General features: G+C 31.2%; 1 protein-coding gene across 1 annotated transcript; it reads left to right on the top strand.

Annotated features, from left to right (window-relative positions):
• The first annotated feature begins 6,883 nt into the window (after positions 1 to 6,883).
• On the top strand, positions 6,884 to 10,552 carry LOC134694104 (uncharacterized). Its single transcript, XM_063555099.1, has 5 exons — positions 6,884 to 6,991; positions 7,722 to 7,774; positions 8,891 to 9,002; positions 9,460 to 9,503; positions 10,539 to 10,552. The coding sequence occupies exons 1-5, from the start codon at positions 6,903 to 6,905 to the stop codon at positions 10,550 to 10,552; spliced, it is 312 nt and encodes a 103-aa protein (XP_063411169.1). The 5' UTR covers positions 6,884 to 6,902.
• The last annotated feature ends 4,689 nt before the right edge of the window (positions 10,553 to 15,241 follow it).

Below are 15,241 nucleotides of genomic sequence, written 5' to 3' on the forward strand. Positions count from 1 at the left end.
ATGAGTATGTTTATATATTTAACATACTAGTAATACTAAGTTAGCTTTTAATTTACTGATAACAAAATCAATATTTATACCAATAAAAACAATATTCAATGATCTTATTACAGTGTTGAATAGGTAACCTTTTAGAATGAGTTTATTCAAAGGAGCAACAAGTTTACATGGATCATTTCTAAATTTCCGGGCACAATTAACAACATTTCCGTAGAAATGAGGATGTGGTATCCCGTTTGAAAAAGGTTTTCTACAGGAACAACCAAACTGCGAAACCAAATCTTCGAATCTATGGAAAAATTTAGTAAAGGTTTTAAGTAATTTATGGTAACGATATCCCTGGTTTAATAATTTACCAGTAATACATAGGTTGCTTTCGTTAAAATCAAAAAACGTCAGAACAGACACGGGCATAGCGAACAAGTTGTGAAATATAACCACCGTAAGATGTTGCCAAAGGAACATCACCTTCTAAAATTGGAAAATTAACAATAGGGAACGAACAATCGTCAGTTTCGTCGTAAATTTAAGTGTGGAGTTTTCCGTTTAAAACCGAAATATCTAAATCCAGGAAAGGACAGTTATTACCGAATAAATTTGATTTATTGAAAGTAAGTTCCTTGGGGTAAATTTCAGCAGTATATTTAGAAAATTCTTGATTATTTATCGACAAAATATAATCAAGATAACTGTAAGTGTTGTTGAATTTATCAATTAAATGCAATTTCGACTGGTCTTTACTGAGTTTAGTTATAAAGAAAAGCATGTGCAATTAAATGGCGATTGTTCTTGGTCTGTTCAATTCCATGTGTAGGTATATAAAACATGTATAATAATATTTTTTTTGTGGTTGCAATCAGCAACGAACTTGTTATTGCTAACTCTCTATAAAACAATACAATCGGCAATCTACAAGATATTCATGACGGAGGTTTCGTTTTTGTAGAAATTTTTAAACAAATTGAAATTGAAAGATTTCTTATCGAAGACATTTTATCAAATGGATGATTATGTTTATACTGTACTGAACATACAGTTAGTTGCTGTTTTGCCTTTAGATTTCCCTGTCATTTTATGAACAATGTTATGATTAACAGCTAAATTCTCTCGTTTTGATACTAGTAAAAAAAAACATGACATACACCAACGACTGTTACAATATTTGGACAGTAATTTGATTACTATAACAAATAATGGCTTGAGGATTTTTGACGTGTTATGGTTAACATATCCTTCAAAATGCTATTGAAATATCTCTACACAAAAAAATCGATTGGTACTAGATCAAATCAAAAAAAAAAATAGAAGCAAAGTAAAAGAAACATGCAGAATAGAAATATATATAAAAAAAAACATGTAAATATTATATTGATTTAGAATACAAACGCAAAACCCAAGTAAGAAAATTGAAAGCGAAATTATACCATATTGGTATTGATTATATGCTTGCTAAATCCGAATTTGTTAGTATTACAATATATACTTACGTCGCTTCTCGTTCAGATATAATGACTGAATCTATTAAGGAAACAGTTGACTACACGTCGTTCGTTATCTTTTTATCTTTATTTATTTGAATACACCATATATATATACTGAGCAGAATAAAAACGAAGTTACGAAGACAAACGTTTCTTCTCATTAAGGAACTCCATTTCATATACTTTTTGTTTGTAAAAGTTTTATCTAACTTGTGGGTGTTTTATTTTCTGTATAGGAATATAACAATAGTTTTCAATGTTGATATTTTACTATTTTTTCCGGTATCTCAAAGTTACATCTTATTCAATTTTCAGTATATAAAAAGTGTATGAATGACTGCTAACTATAGGCAGAAATAGTCTAATGTAGATGAAATGACGTATCGCATTAGTTATAAAAGTTTCCAGGATTATAATTTAGTACGCCATTTCATCTACATTAGACTCATCAGTGACGATCAAATCAAAATATTTATAAAGCCAAACAAGTACAAAGTAATAGAGCATTGAGGATTTTTAATTCCCATGGGAATTCACATGGTTTATTACTCTATAAATAGAACTCTTGACCTGATTATAAGACAAAGCTAAAATATACAACTTTGGTAACAGATTACTCTAGGATTTGCAGTATTTACCAAACCTATGAATAATGTTTGCATTTGTAAGTCTTTAAATCATAAGATAAAAGATGATAAATGATATTAAGTTGATTTTTGTCTGCTCTTGTTTAACATGGTTAAATGTTCCGCTCCCAAACGCGTCGATTTATGTTGTTATAGACTATATTGATTCTATTAACGTACCCAAAACACACAACAAAAAATTGGTAGTACGGCATATGATAACAATACTCCCAGAAGAATTATTTCCCTCAAATAAATGAAACCATTTTACCCTTAATTGGATACTTGGAATTGGTTTTCCTGAATAAACACGTCACAATCACACGGCCAAACGAGGGTTTGTTCCAAGCAAATGGAGCAAAAATTATTCCAATCTGTATATCTATACGGAATGTCTGTCATTTCTGTATGTATAACATATGATAAGAAAGTATGATGAAATGCATAATCACGAGTATTAAAAAAGTAAATAGTAAGTGGTTATACAATTACAAGCAACATAATTTTAAAATAACAAATGATAAAAATTAAGACGAGAAGACCATTACCCAAGGAAACTACACAAACAAAAGACGAAGGCATTGACTGAATTGAAGAAGAAAGAGACAATTCTTCCGAAGTTGGGTATACTTCTGTAGAGTTTATAGAGATTTCTTTTCTATTGTATACTTGCAGCGGAATGACATATCTGGCCGTTATTTGTGTCTATTCCATTTGACATTAAAATTTTGAGTTCAGTTTTCAATTGACTAGCAGCTGATAGGGCATCTCAAATAGTTCTTTTGCTACAAAATATTGTTATATTTGCCTTGAACTTGTTGAAGTTGTTTGACAACTGAATTTCTATAGAAATCAATGAGTTTAGACTGCATTTTACAAGTGGAATATTTTAAATTAGAATCAACTGGAAGAAAAGATCTACTACTAAATAAAAGTAGTATATTTATCTAGTAACGGTGAGCAATGACCATTACATCGTTGTCAAAAGCCAAAATAAAATAAGTAAAAGCAGTATCGTGATCTGAGATATCTGCTTTTATTTCGTTTTTAGCAAATAATTTGTAATGTAACCAAAATGACAGAGTGCTTGATGTTTAAAAAATGGACGGGAAAATATTTCAACTTTAAGTTCATCTGACATGGTTAAAACATTCTTAATACGCTCATCTGATTCAAACTTGAGTCGTTTTTGATCTTTCTAAAATGTTTTGTTGCAACAAAATATACAAGCGCTCCAGTTGAACGACTGCATTCTAGAACGCGTACACATACCCAAAACTGAGGAACAACAGTCCGATAATTGTATGTCGTCATTAAATATCAGATTAGAAGCTTCCTCGCTCTAAAAGGAGGAACAAATATGTTTACTTGTGTAACTTTTGTAGCATGAACAATGATAAACAGCCTGCACTGACTTCTGTAAATAACAGCTTTCGCATGAAACATCTTGATGTTCACCTCATCAATGCAGACACAAAAATCGACTTTCCTATACTGGTAAATTGACTCAAAATTTCAGTCCATATTTTCTTTGCATATTAAGCACTGCATAAAATTTAACAACTTTTGTCTTTTCTTTGGACTTAATGGAGCAAGTTGCAACGGACTTGACATACCACGGAATATTTACTGAAACTATCCGTCAATTGTTTTGATTTTACAATTAGACTTTTCTGACAAAGTATTTTTAATGTCTTATAACAAAAAACATAGAATATAAACCCACACAAACAAAGAATGTAGCATATGTCAGTGCAAATATGTGTATATAATAGCGAAAAGGTAGTAATATCATATATGAGTTGAGAGCAAATTATTGACTAATACACAAAATGTGACGGAAGGCAAGTAATTAGGTTCCGTGTTGAAATTGAAGTTTTTTATTCCATTCTTTTTCCATTGATTTCTTAAGATTTTTTCACATTTTGGTTCCGAAATTTTTATCACTGATTAGTTTTATGAAATACTATATGCTAAAAATATTATCGGATAATTTGTATTGCTACTATGAAGAAGAAACTAAAGTTTGTGTCTGAATTTGCAATTAAAATTACCTCAATTTTAACAGTCTAAACTTCGCAAATTTTAAAGATTATACGAAAATGAAATACTAAATAGAATATTTCGATATATGAAAATAGCTTTAGGAAAAACTATTTCAGTTAAATGTAAGCAAACATACACAATTTTTCATTTAGAAAAAAGGGGGGTTGAAACTCTCCAATATACTACTAGTCATCAAAACGACTTTTTAGAAAAATGTGACCGTACGAAATTCTGACGACAGGACAAAAAGTAAAGAAGACATATTTGTCTTTAAGTTAAGACCATTTTTAGCCGTGTGTGATTTGGGGAGATTAAACTCGCGATCTAGACGACTTTTCACACTTCTGTCATCGTACTATCAAGGAAACAGTTGACTACAAGGACACGTCATTCGTTATCTTTATTTATTTGAATACACCATATATATACTGAGCAGAATAAAAACGTAGTTACAAAGACAAACATTTCTTCTTATTAAGGAACTCCATTTCATGTACATTTTGTTTGTAAATTTTTTTATCTAGCTTGTGGGCGTTTTATTTCCTGTATAGGAATATTACAACAGTTTGCAACGTTGATATTTTACTACTTAATTCCGGTATCACAGCGGTGCATCTTATTCATTTTTCAGTATATAAAAAGTGTATGGATGACTGCTAACAACAGGCAAAAATCGTCTATAATGTCGAATGACTTATCTAATTAGTTATAAAAGTTTCCAGGATGATAATTTAGTACGCCATACGCGCGTTTCATCTACATAGGACTCATCAGTGACGATCAAATCAAAATATTTATAAAGCTAAACAAGTACAAAGTTGAAGAGCATTGAGGATTTTTAATTCGCATGGGAATTCACATGGTTTATTACTCTATAAATAAAACTCTTGACCTGATTATAAGACAAAGCTAAAAAAAAACAACTTTGGTAACAGATTACTCTAGGATTTGCAGTATTTACCAAACCTATGAATAATGTTTGCATTTGTAAGTCTTTAAATCATAAGATAAAAGATGATAAATGATATTAAGTTGATTTTTGTCTGCTCTTGTTTAACATGGTTAAATGTTCCGCTCCCAAACGCGTCGATTTATGTTGTTATAGACTATATTGATTCTATTAACGTACCCAAAACACACAACAAAAAATAGTACGGCATATGATAACAATACTCCCAGAAGAATTATTTCCCTCAAATAAATGAAACCATTCTACCCTTAATTGGATACTTGGAATTGGTTTTCCTGAATAAACACGTCACAATCACACGGCCAAACGAGGGTTTGTTCCAAGCAAATGGAGCAAAAATTATTCCAATCTGTATATCTATACGGAGTGTCTGTCATTTCTGTATGTATAACATATGATAAGAAAGTATGATGAAATGCATAATCACGAGTATAAAAAAGTAAATAGTAAGTGGTTATACAATTACAAGCAACATAATTTTAAAATAACAAATGATAAAAATTAAGACGAGAAGACCATTACCCAAGGAAACTACACAATCAAAAGTTCTATCAAAGTTTAACAAACAAAAACTATATTAAATGAATGTCTTTGATACTACAAAAAGTAAACAACGAATGTTAATACAATTCGTTGTGATTGATTGATTGTTTTGTGTTAACCAACTTACTGCAATATGTATAGAAACACCACTGTGAAACTTTTGGGTTGTTTTGTGGTGTGAGATATAGTAAATATTAGATAACTTAGAGTAATACGATGATCTGCTGACTCTTCCGGAGCACCTGAGATCACCCCAAATTGTTGGTATGGTTCGTGTTGCCAAGTCTTTAGTTTTCTATGTTGTGTCATGTGTCCTATTATTTGTCTGTTTGTCTTTTTCATTGCTAGCCATGGCGTTGTCAGTTTATTTCCGATGTATGAGTTTGACTGTCCCTCTTAAATGGCTTAATTTGATAAAAGACACTTGTCAAGTATTGACCTTTTGTCATTTTGAACAATAAAATATGTTTAAACTAAAATTATTGACCTTAATCTTGTATTTTTGTTAATATCATTTTGCGTAGACGTGTATATGTGTGCTTAAGGTATACATCATAGCCACTGTCATTTTTATTTTCTCTCAGACTAATCTTGTAACAATATCATAACGTATATTGTTTAATTTGTAAAAAGCTCTGCATAAAAAAATATGCAGAAGTTTACCCTAAAATCAAAATAATAAAAAAAATCTAACTAACTGCCTATTCTGTCAACATATGTACAATATTGTATTGATGTACGTTCATGATTGATGATTTTCTCACTAGTTTGTATTCTATTACATTTTTGTTGGAATACATTTGTCCTTTCTTTACACATGCCGTCATCTCAAAACACCTTTGACATTTTGTATCCCTTGCCTGTGAAGGTATTCAGAAATACATTTCAGAAATACATTGTGCATATAGGATACCACAAATGGGAGTTACTTATGATACTAGTATAACATATCCATTTGTGTAGCGTTAAGATATATAAAAAAAAAAGTATGAACGGTTTTGGACAAAGCAACGATGAATCTAATTGACGAAAAAACTTCAAAAATAATTATTTTGAATCTGCCTGCATTATTTTTTTTCAAACTCAGGTTAATAATCATCACAAGGAAGCTGTTTCTATTCACATCCGATCTGTACTTTTTTCATTGGCTTGATCATTTATTTTTAGGAATAAATATAACAAGACTTCCGTCATTTGATACAGTTTGTTTATGATGTCCTTGTGGACTTTGAAACAATGTCGGTTATATACATAATTCTAATACTTTGTTTTATTGATAAAGGGACTAGTTTAAAAGATCTACACGTTTGTTACGACATAAAAAGGTATAGATTAGTTTATTGTTAAGTGATGTAAATTCATAAATTAAAGCATGCGTTTATTATTGCGATTTAATTTTCGCGATATTAAAAAACATACTGTTTAATTCATATAAATAATTTCAAAATGTGATTTTTAATGATTGCGATTACAAACATGTAGCATTTTGTGCCATATAAAATAATTTCTAAATTTATACATGTAGTACTTAAATATATTATCTAGCTCATTGTATATAATATGTTAGTCATGATTTGGATACGAATCATCAAAATTACTGTTTTAATACAATAAATTGTACATGCTTTTCTAACACGTTGCCCTTTTATCTGTATTTAATTTGTTTTAAACATACAGACAGATCACCGATAAAAACAATTAAATTTGAACGAACCAAATACACAACAAAGTGTCTTTAACAAAAAAAAAGAACCCTTTTCCGATTATAAAGCTCCAAAGCAGCATGAGTCTACACGTCCTTGCGATAAGGTTAGACATATTCTCTGTGTTGTAATACATAATTGATTAATGGTGTAATAAAACGCTACTTTTCATGAAATAATTAATTTACTTGAAAAATAGATACGCTTTTTTTCGTTTGAAACATAAAGGTAATTTGATGCATTTTCACAGTGCATAAGAAGGTTTACCGAAAAGTACTCCATAAGATACAAAACACGATTCCTGTTTGATCTGTTATTTAATCATGTTTATGCATATGAATTTCTGTTATAGGAACCTAGAGTATTGTTGTTCGGACTATGAAAACATAAATGGTACATGTATAGGTATGTGAACTTTTAAGCCCTTTTTCAACTGATTTTTAAAGTTCGTTTTTATGTTGTATTGTTATACCACTATCCCAGGTAAGGGGGATGATTGGGATCCCGCTAACATGTTTAACCCGCCACACTATGTATGTATGTGCCAGTCCCAAGTCAGAAGCCTGTTATTCAGTGGTTGTCGTTTGTTTATGTATCACATTTTTGTTGTTCGTTCATACTTTTATATAAATAAGGCGTTAGTTTTCTCTTTTGTTTTACATTGTAATTTCGGGGCCTTTTATATCTGACTTTGCGGTATGGGTTTGTTCATTGTTGAAGGCCGTACGGTTGTAAATGTCTGTGATATTTTGGTCTCTTGTGTACAGTTGTCTCTCTGGCAATCACACTACAAGTTTTTTTTTATAAAATCAGTAAGGAATTACCCGTTTTCTTATTTCAAGGAAAATGGAAATGACGAACATAGAATACTTATGTATCATGTTGTCTTGTTTGTAATATGTCGTTCACTAAACAAAATAATGCAAACAAGGGTATTTTACTTCTTTCAAGGGCATTACTTGAATGATGACAACAACAAACCGGGATGATTTTGATGTGCAATACGTAGAGCTCGTAAACAACGTTGTTCCTCATTTATGTCTCAAATGCATCACGTATTGTCTTGATTGGGTTGGTTTTATTAATAATTAATGAGGCAATCCACCAAACCTATTGCTAGCTAGAAATGTATCATGTTATAATGTATTACTATAACTTCTTTTCATATTCCTTAAAGAGGAAATCCTTACGAGATACATAAAACATTTGAAAAATGATTGTTTTTGTTCAATGAAATGTTAATGAAAAAGTGAAATGCCAATTCGCCTTAAGCAGCCAGAATGGTTGAAAAATGACAAAATAAGCTAAGTAACATCGATGACGAATAAGTCATTTGCGCAAGTGAATAATTCGTTCTCATTGAATCCATAATAATGTGACCTTTGATTTCACCCTTTGGCTTTGGATGTATTAATGTAGGTATTTACAGAAAAAAAATGTCGCAAAACAATGCATTCATTTAAAACTGGGACACAAAATAAAATGTGATTCAACCATATTTTATGTTCTTGTATTTTTCAGAGTGCAAAATTGGTTTTGTATCAATAAGTGGAAAGCCATGTTCTCATTGTCAGAAACACAGATTTGGAGAAAGATGTTTGAAACGTTGCTACTGTAATGATATTGAAGAAAGGTAAAATAAAATTGAATAACTGATGGCTTTCTTAATATTTAAAACAATTTCTTTTGTTATTAGAAAAGATCATAAACCAAGAGAAATTCATTTTTAAATACCCGTTTAATTTCTTCATAGTTAAAAGGCTATATGACATGTTCGTCATAATCGACTGCAATGATTTTAAAATGAAGTAGTTATTACATGAGTACATTAATTATCACTACTCGTATTTGTGAACATAAAATGCGTCCAAAGCCCATACTGTCCCTTTGATTTGCAACATTTTTCTTCTCGTAGTAAATACATGCATACATAATTTTAGATATGATCATTTCTGTTTAAAGTCACCACAGTGCTATTATAACTGAATTATTTATTTGATATCTATTTTTTTCAAATATAATGAACGTCTACATGTTAATATATTATATATCGTGTATATTGAATTTCAATTTTTGTATTATTTACATAGATGTGATCACGTAAAAGGATGTGTTCCAAAGTATGAACATACCGGTAGGTTTTTCCACTATCATTTACAAATGAAACTAAACAGGTTTCACACATTGCATTGATCAGTCATGTTATCCCTTCGTTGGATGTGTTTTATCATTTGATATGCCATTTGATTAGGGATTTATCTGTTTTGAATTTTCCTCGTAATTCAGTATTGTTGTGATTTTAGTTTTCGTCATCATTCTGGGTTTTTGTTTTGTTTATTAAGACTAATATACTTTGTATCTTCATCATTTCGGAAATCATATATTTCTATAGAAAGACATTTGTAAACTGTTGTATTCTGCCTTTAAATAAAATTGGAATGGAAATGGGGAAAGTGTAAACAAATAACAACCAAACTACATAGTAAAAAACAGTCGATTGCGAACAATGGGTCTGTAGCACAGAAAATCCAGCACATGAAGGCATACTTCAGCTATTCGAAAAGTATGTTCTATTTTAGTGATGACGCAGCCATACTAAACTCCAAAACATGTTAATGAACAAGAAGTGAAAAAAAAGACTTACAAAGGCCTGAAGCTTCTGGCAGTGACGGTCAGATAAAAAAAGTTCCAAACCCAAAGAAAGTTTAAAAGCATTCAAGACCAAAACTTCTAAAAAGTTGTGGCTAAAACGTCTAATATAATCTATGCCTTGGATAATAAAATCCTTAGTATTTCGAATAATTCATACTTTTTCAAACGATAAATTTATAAAAATGTCCCTTATACTTGATATTTGACAAAATCGAAGTGCTGTCTACTGGGTTGGTATTACCTTTGGAAATTAAAAAAAAAAATGTAAATATCCAAAAACCTGAGAAAAAGATCGTAAATTATTAATGTCATAGCTGATCGCAATGTAATAATTTGTGTATCATGAGACAAATATACAATGACAGACCTAAATAATAAAGGTATTTTTGTAGCGGGATCTTCATTAATGCCATCACGATTTGAAAAAATCCAACTCAATCTTAAGCTGTAATGTAATGGATTTAAAGGCTGAAACTATTACATTATCTCCCTTCCTGCTCATTCTGTGTTTTTTTAGATGAACTTACTTAGACATGATTGTCAAACTTTGATGAACTTCTAACTCAACAACAGTACACGAACAGTTTGCGTTTATATCTTTTAAAATCAGATGCGAAACGTGATAAATCAAGAAACAATGTTACCTCGGTTTAGTTTAATTTCAACTTTTGTATTTTTTTATGGGGGCTTTTTATAACATTCATTGATGGTTATTGTTCTGGCTATTATTCTCTCTTATTGGAAACCGTTTAATTTTGTTCATTCGTATTTTATCGGCCTGTGAATAAATTTAAGATTTAAAAAAGGCCTCGAGCCTCGAGAATACAATGATATATGCATCTATTTGGGAAATTTGCGTCTTGTGCAGTTATATTGAAACCATTCATGTTACATGTATTACACAACTAATGTTTAACTATTGTTGTAGGAGATGTCAATTATACAACCAGTTCCGAGTCAGAAAACTATTCTGAGTCAGTGACAGGTAGCAATCTTACCAACTATTTGTTGGAAGTATTTCTCAAATGTATTTATGTAACCTAATGTATCCATCCTCTTTCTGGTTACAATATTTCTTCCTTAAGATTAGTAACTTGTGAATGAAATAGATACTGTATATATATTGCGCTTTCCAGATCCAAATTATAAGGAGGTTATCAATTAATGCAGAATCATTTGAATTCACACCAATTATGCATTTGTAACATTAACTAAAAGAAATGACTTGTTATGTTTTATATAAGTGTGTAAGTTTCATTTTTGAAACTGCATGACTGTGTGTTTTAGCTTTAATATATAACCATATCATGTAAGAACATATATATCACAAAATGTGAGGCACATGTTTTGGTGTCTTTTTTCAGTTCAGTAAAACATGCCCCTAGTACACATGTACTAATTTGAAGTCAGCCTAATTCAGATGTGTGTAGTTCTTGATATTTAACAAATGTGTACATTACCAAACAAGTGCATCATTATACATATATGACATTTGTATGTGCATGGTTATTTTTGTCGGCTAAATTTGTTCTCCTTGTCCAAATTAAGACATGAAAACTGAAACCAAGGATGCGAGTTCAATTGCAGAATATCTAAATCAAGATTTGTGAAAAAATCATTTATTCAGAATATCATAAAGCATTATACAACTGACAGTGATGGACAAGTATGTCATCAAACAAAACTGAATAAATGACAACAATTGCAAAGGTGGGGAATAAATACCGTCTCTCATCAATAAACAAATTACAAAACATAAACAAACAACTATATATAATCAACATGGATATGATAGAATAATAATACTAAAAAAATAAAAAAGAGGGTGTAACTGGGTGAGAAATCTTTACAAAACAAAAATAGCGTCTAGAAACATTCAGTGCAATTGCGATAATGCGAGCGCAACTTGACGCTTAATAAAATTAATCATGCACTTTAACCTCATTGGTCAATTAAAATATCTGTGGCCAATGACAATTAGTATTGACCCTGATCATGCCATGACCATGCTGACCTTGACTGCCTGTAATCGAAAACTTGCATACTTCCTTGACAAAGACCATAGGAAATTTTGGTTTCTTATTAAACCGTTGATAAGAAATAAAACCTACTCAAGTTGAAACCGTAGCCCATAATGGTAAAACATTAGTGAATAAAAATGTACTGCCAAAAATGTTTTTATTAGAATAAAACTTATTTTTCAGTGTTTGAATTGGATGTACTTGTCATTTTGGCTGCAATAGCTGGTATGCTAGTTCTGGTTTGTGGCTGCCTGGGCTTTACCTGCTTTCGTAAAAGACGAAACAAGATAAATGTAGCAAGCAGCTCATATTTACAAGTTATAAATGGTTCGTATGGAACTGTTATTGAAACCAACGTCAATGACGATAGATGCAGGCAACTCAACTCGTACGTTACCTTGGTTCCTAAAACCAGCGATACACATTACTACATGTATTATGAATAGAGTGGAAGGACAGAATAATGATACATGTACATTATTGTTTATATTTATGTTGAGATGTTTAAGAAATGAATGAAATAAACTAAATAATAATAACATTTAGAACTTTTCAAGTTTTTGTCTTATTTGTCAAACATAAGATAAGGATTCTTTTCATTTCTGTCATTCGGTTTCATTGTTTGAAGGTATCAGTGAGAAAGTGCAATGTTTTAATCAAGATCAACGTTAAACATTATCTTTTTTGAAACCTAATCGTAGATCAATGGGATCATTATTCATTCATTTGTATTTTCGTAATACGCATACTATAATTCAGATAAGGTGCATGACTCTGTTGTAAAAAATTATATGAATTGTAATGTACGAACATTACATGGTCTTTTGAAATAAAATAATGTCGTAAATTTATAAAGATTCAAAAAACGAGTACATAATGCAATCATGCATTTTCCTAGTAAGGCTGTACCTTTTTTTACAATTTTATCATGCATATTTTCAAGCATATTAAAAGAGGGACGAAAGATACCAAAGGAACAGCCAAACTCATAAATCTAAAACAAACTGACAACGCCATGGCTAAATATTTAAAAGACAAACAGAAAAACAATAGTACACATGACAAAACATAGAAAACTAAAGAATAAACAACACGAACCCCACCAAAAACTAGGGGTGATCTCAGGTGCTCCGGAAGGGTAAGCAGATCCTGCTCCTAATGCGACACTCGTCGTGTTGCTTATGTGATTACAAATCCGGTAAATATTCTAATTCGGTAGATCAAATTCATGAAAGGGAAGGGGATTGTAGTTACGACATAAGAAACATCTCTGATATCATTTGTGAAACGGTTATTCCATAACGGTCAACCAACTCGTGATGGCGTCCGTAAAATTTACGAAGGGATGATTTCAACTTCACCATTTGGAACTCTTGGTTTAATAGCTTCATTGTGAGCAGTAACCCTCTATCAAGAAAATCATGATAGGAAATGCAAGCACGAGAATATCGTATCAATTGGGAGATATATACCCCGTATGCAGGTGCTGCGGGAATGTTGCTACTTAGAAAAAAGAAACTAGTTCACATAAAGTATTAACAAAAATGTCGAACACAAAAAATAAACGCAATGATGAAGTGCAGTAAAACTGACATATTCAAACACTAGACTTAATTAATCGACAAAAGGAACATACAGCAATTGTCATATTTATGACCTGGTAAAGGCATTTCCCGAAAACATTGGTGAAATAAACTGGTTTTGAAGCTAGCCTAATTTTGCACTAAAGTGACAAACATCTATGGTTCTCTTAAAGCTGTACAGTGGCAATCGTTATCAAAGGTTCCAGGCTTATTATTTGATACGCCAGATACGCATTTTGTCTACAGAAGACTCATCAATGACGATATATCAAAATAGATAAAAACAAAACAGACAGGTATAAGGTTGAAGAGCATTGAGTACCAAAATTCATAAAAAGTTGTGCCAAATATTGCTAAGGTAATCTACTCCTGGGATAAGAAAATCATCAGTATTTCGAATAATTCATACTTTAAAAACAGTTAGATGAGAAAAAAATACAATATAATTGGTATTCATGTCAACAACGAAGTGCTGACTACTGGGCTGGTTATATCATCGGGACGAAACGTCCACCAGCAGTGAAATCGACGCAACCGCGCAGAGACCGAGTATATTCTTTATAAGGTTATTATATTGAGTAAGTAGGCGGGGCTTATTTCAATACACGGTAAGTCCTTAATGTTTTGTCCATTTATAAAACACTGTGTTGACGTGGCCGTGTACTTATACATCCCGACAACTAAAAGACATTAGGAACAGAAATGAGAGTACTCGCAGCTATCTGACAGCTAGTTCAAAGCTACTAACAACTAATAAAAAAATCATGCATCTAAGACTAACTAACATCCGATGGAACTACAAGTGTCATGGTAATGGGTTGAGATCACCAAAACCGAATATGATGTACATGTCAAAAGACAAAGCTGGCAGAAAATCACAGGTGGAGAAATGGATTGAATGAGTTTTTGACAGAGATATACTAATAACATCGTCTTATTAGTTTTTCAAAAGAAGCCTCCTACGGGTGCGGGAATTCTCGCTACATTGAAGACCCATTGGTTGCCTTCGGCTGTTGTTTGCTCTATGGTCGGGTGGTTGTCGCTTTGACATATTCACCATTTCCTTTCTCAATTTTATGCAACAATTATAATTGCGACATATGTACAGCACATTGTTGTATCTAAGCTACTTACTAATTACGTGTTTTTCTTTCTGTCTTTTTTCTGATTTGCAATTGATGCGAAATTTATAGCTTTTAGAGAATACATCAATAACAATACAATACTTGTGGTAAACTGATGCAGTACGGTAATGTTAATTTTTACGATGGTACAACATTTTGATGGCATACATGTGTAGTTACATGAGTCATAAAATGTTGAACTAAATAGAAAGAATGAAAAAAGCTTATGAGTTTACATTTACATGAAGGACTAACTTTTTTTTACTAAATACACTGATTTTCTAAAAATTAAATGTTAGCAAATTGACATCATATTTTGACTATGTGGAAATTTAGTTTGTACAATTTTTTTTTTCTTAATTTTTTACAAATGCTGACAGCAAAAACAAATACTGTTACCTGTGGTCTAATCACCAGAACTACACAACAAACAAACAAGACCTTAGTTCGTGCTTTTTCGTTTTCAATTTCAAAATCATCACGAGATAGGAA

This window comes from Mytilus trossulus, chromosome 13, assembly GCF_036588685.1.
Source record: "Mytilus trossulus isolate FHL-02 chromosome 13, PNRI_Mtr1.1.1.hap1, whole genome shotgun sequence".
NCBI lineage: Eukaryota > Metazoa > Mollusca > Bivalvia > Mytilida > Mytilidae > Mytilus > Mytilus trossulus.

Bases quoted from the DNA above. Each gene is read 5' to 3' on its own strand.
- LOC134694104 (XM_063555099.1), top strand. From the start codon at position 6,903: ATGTCGGTTATATACATAATTCTAATACTTTGTTTTATTGATAAAGGG. The intron at 7,775-8,890 runs GTATGTGAACTT...TGTATTTTTCAG, and splicing joins CATAAATGGTACATGTATAG to AGTGCAAAATTGGTTTTGTA. The intron at 9,003-9,459 runs GTAAAATAAAAT...TTATTTACATAG, and splicing joins TGTAATGATATTGAAGAAAG to ATGTGATCACGTAAAAGGAT.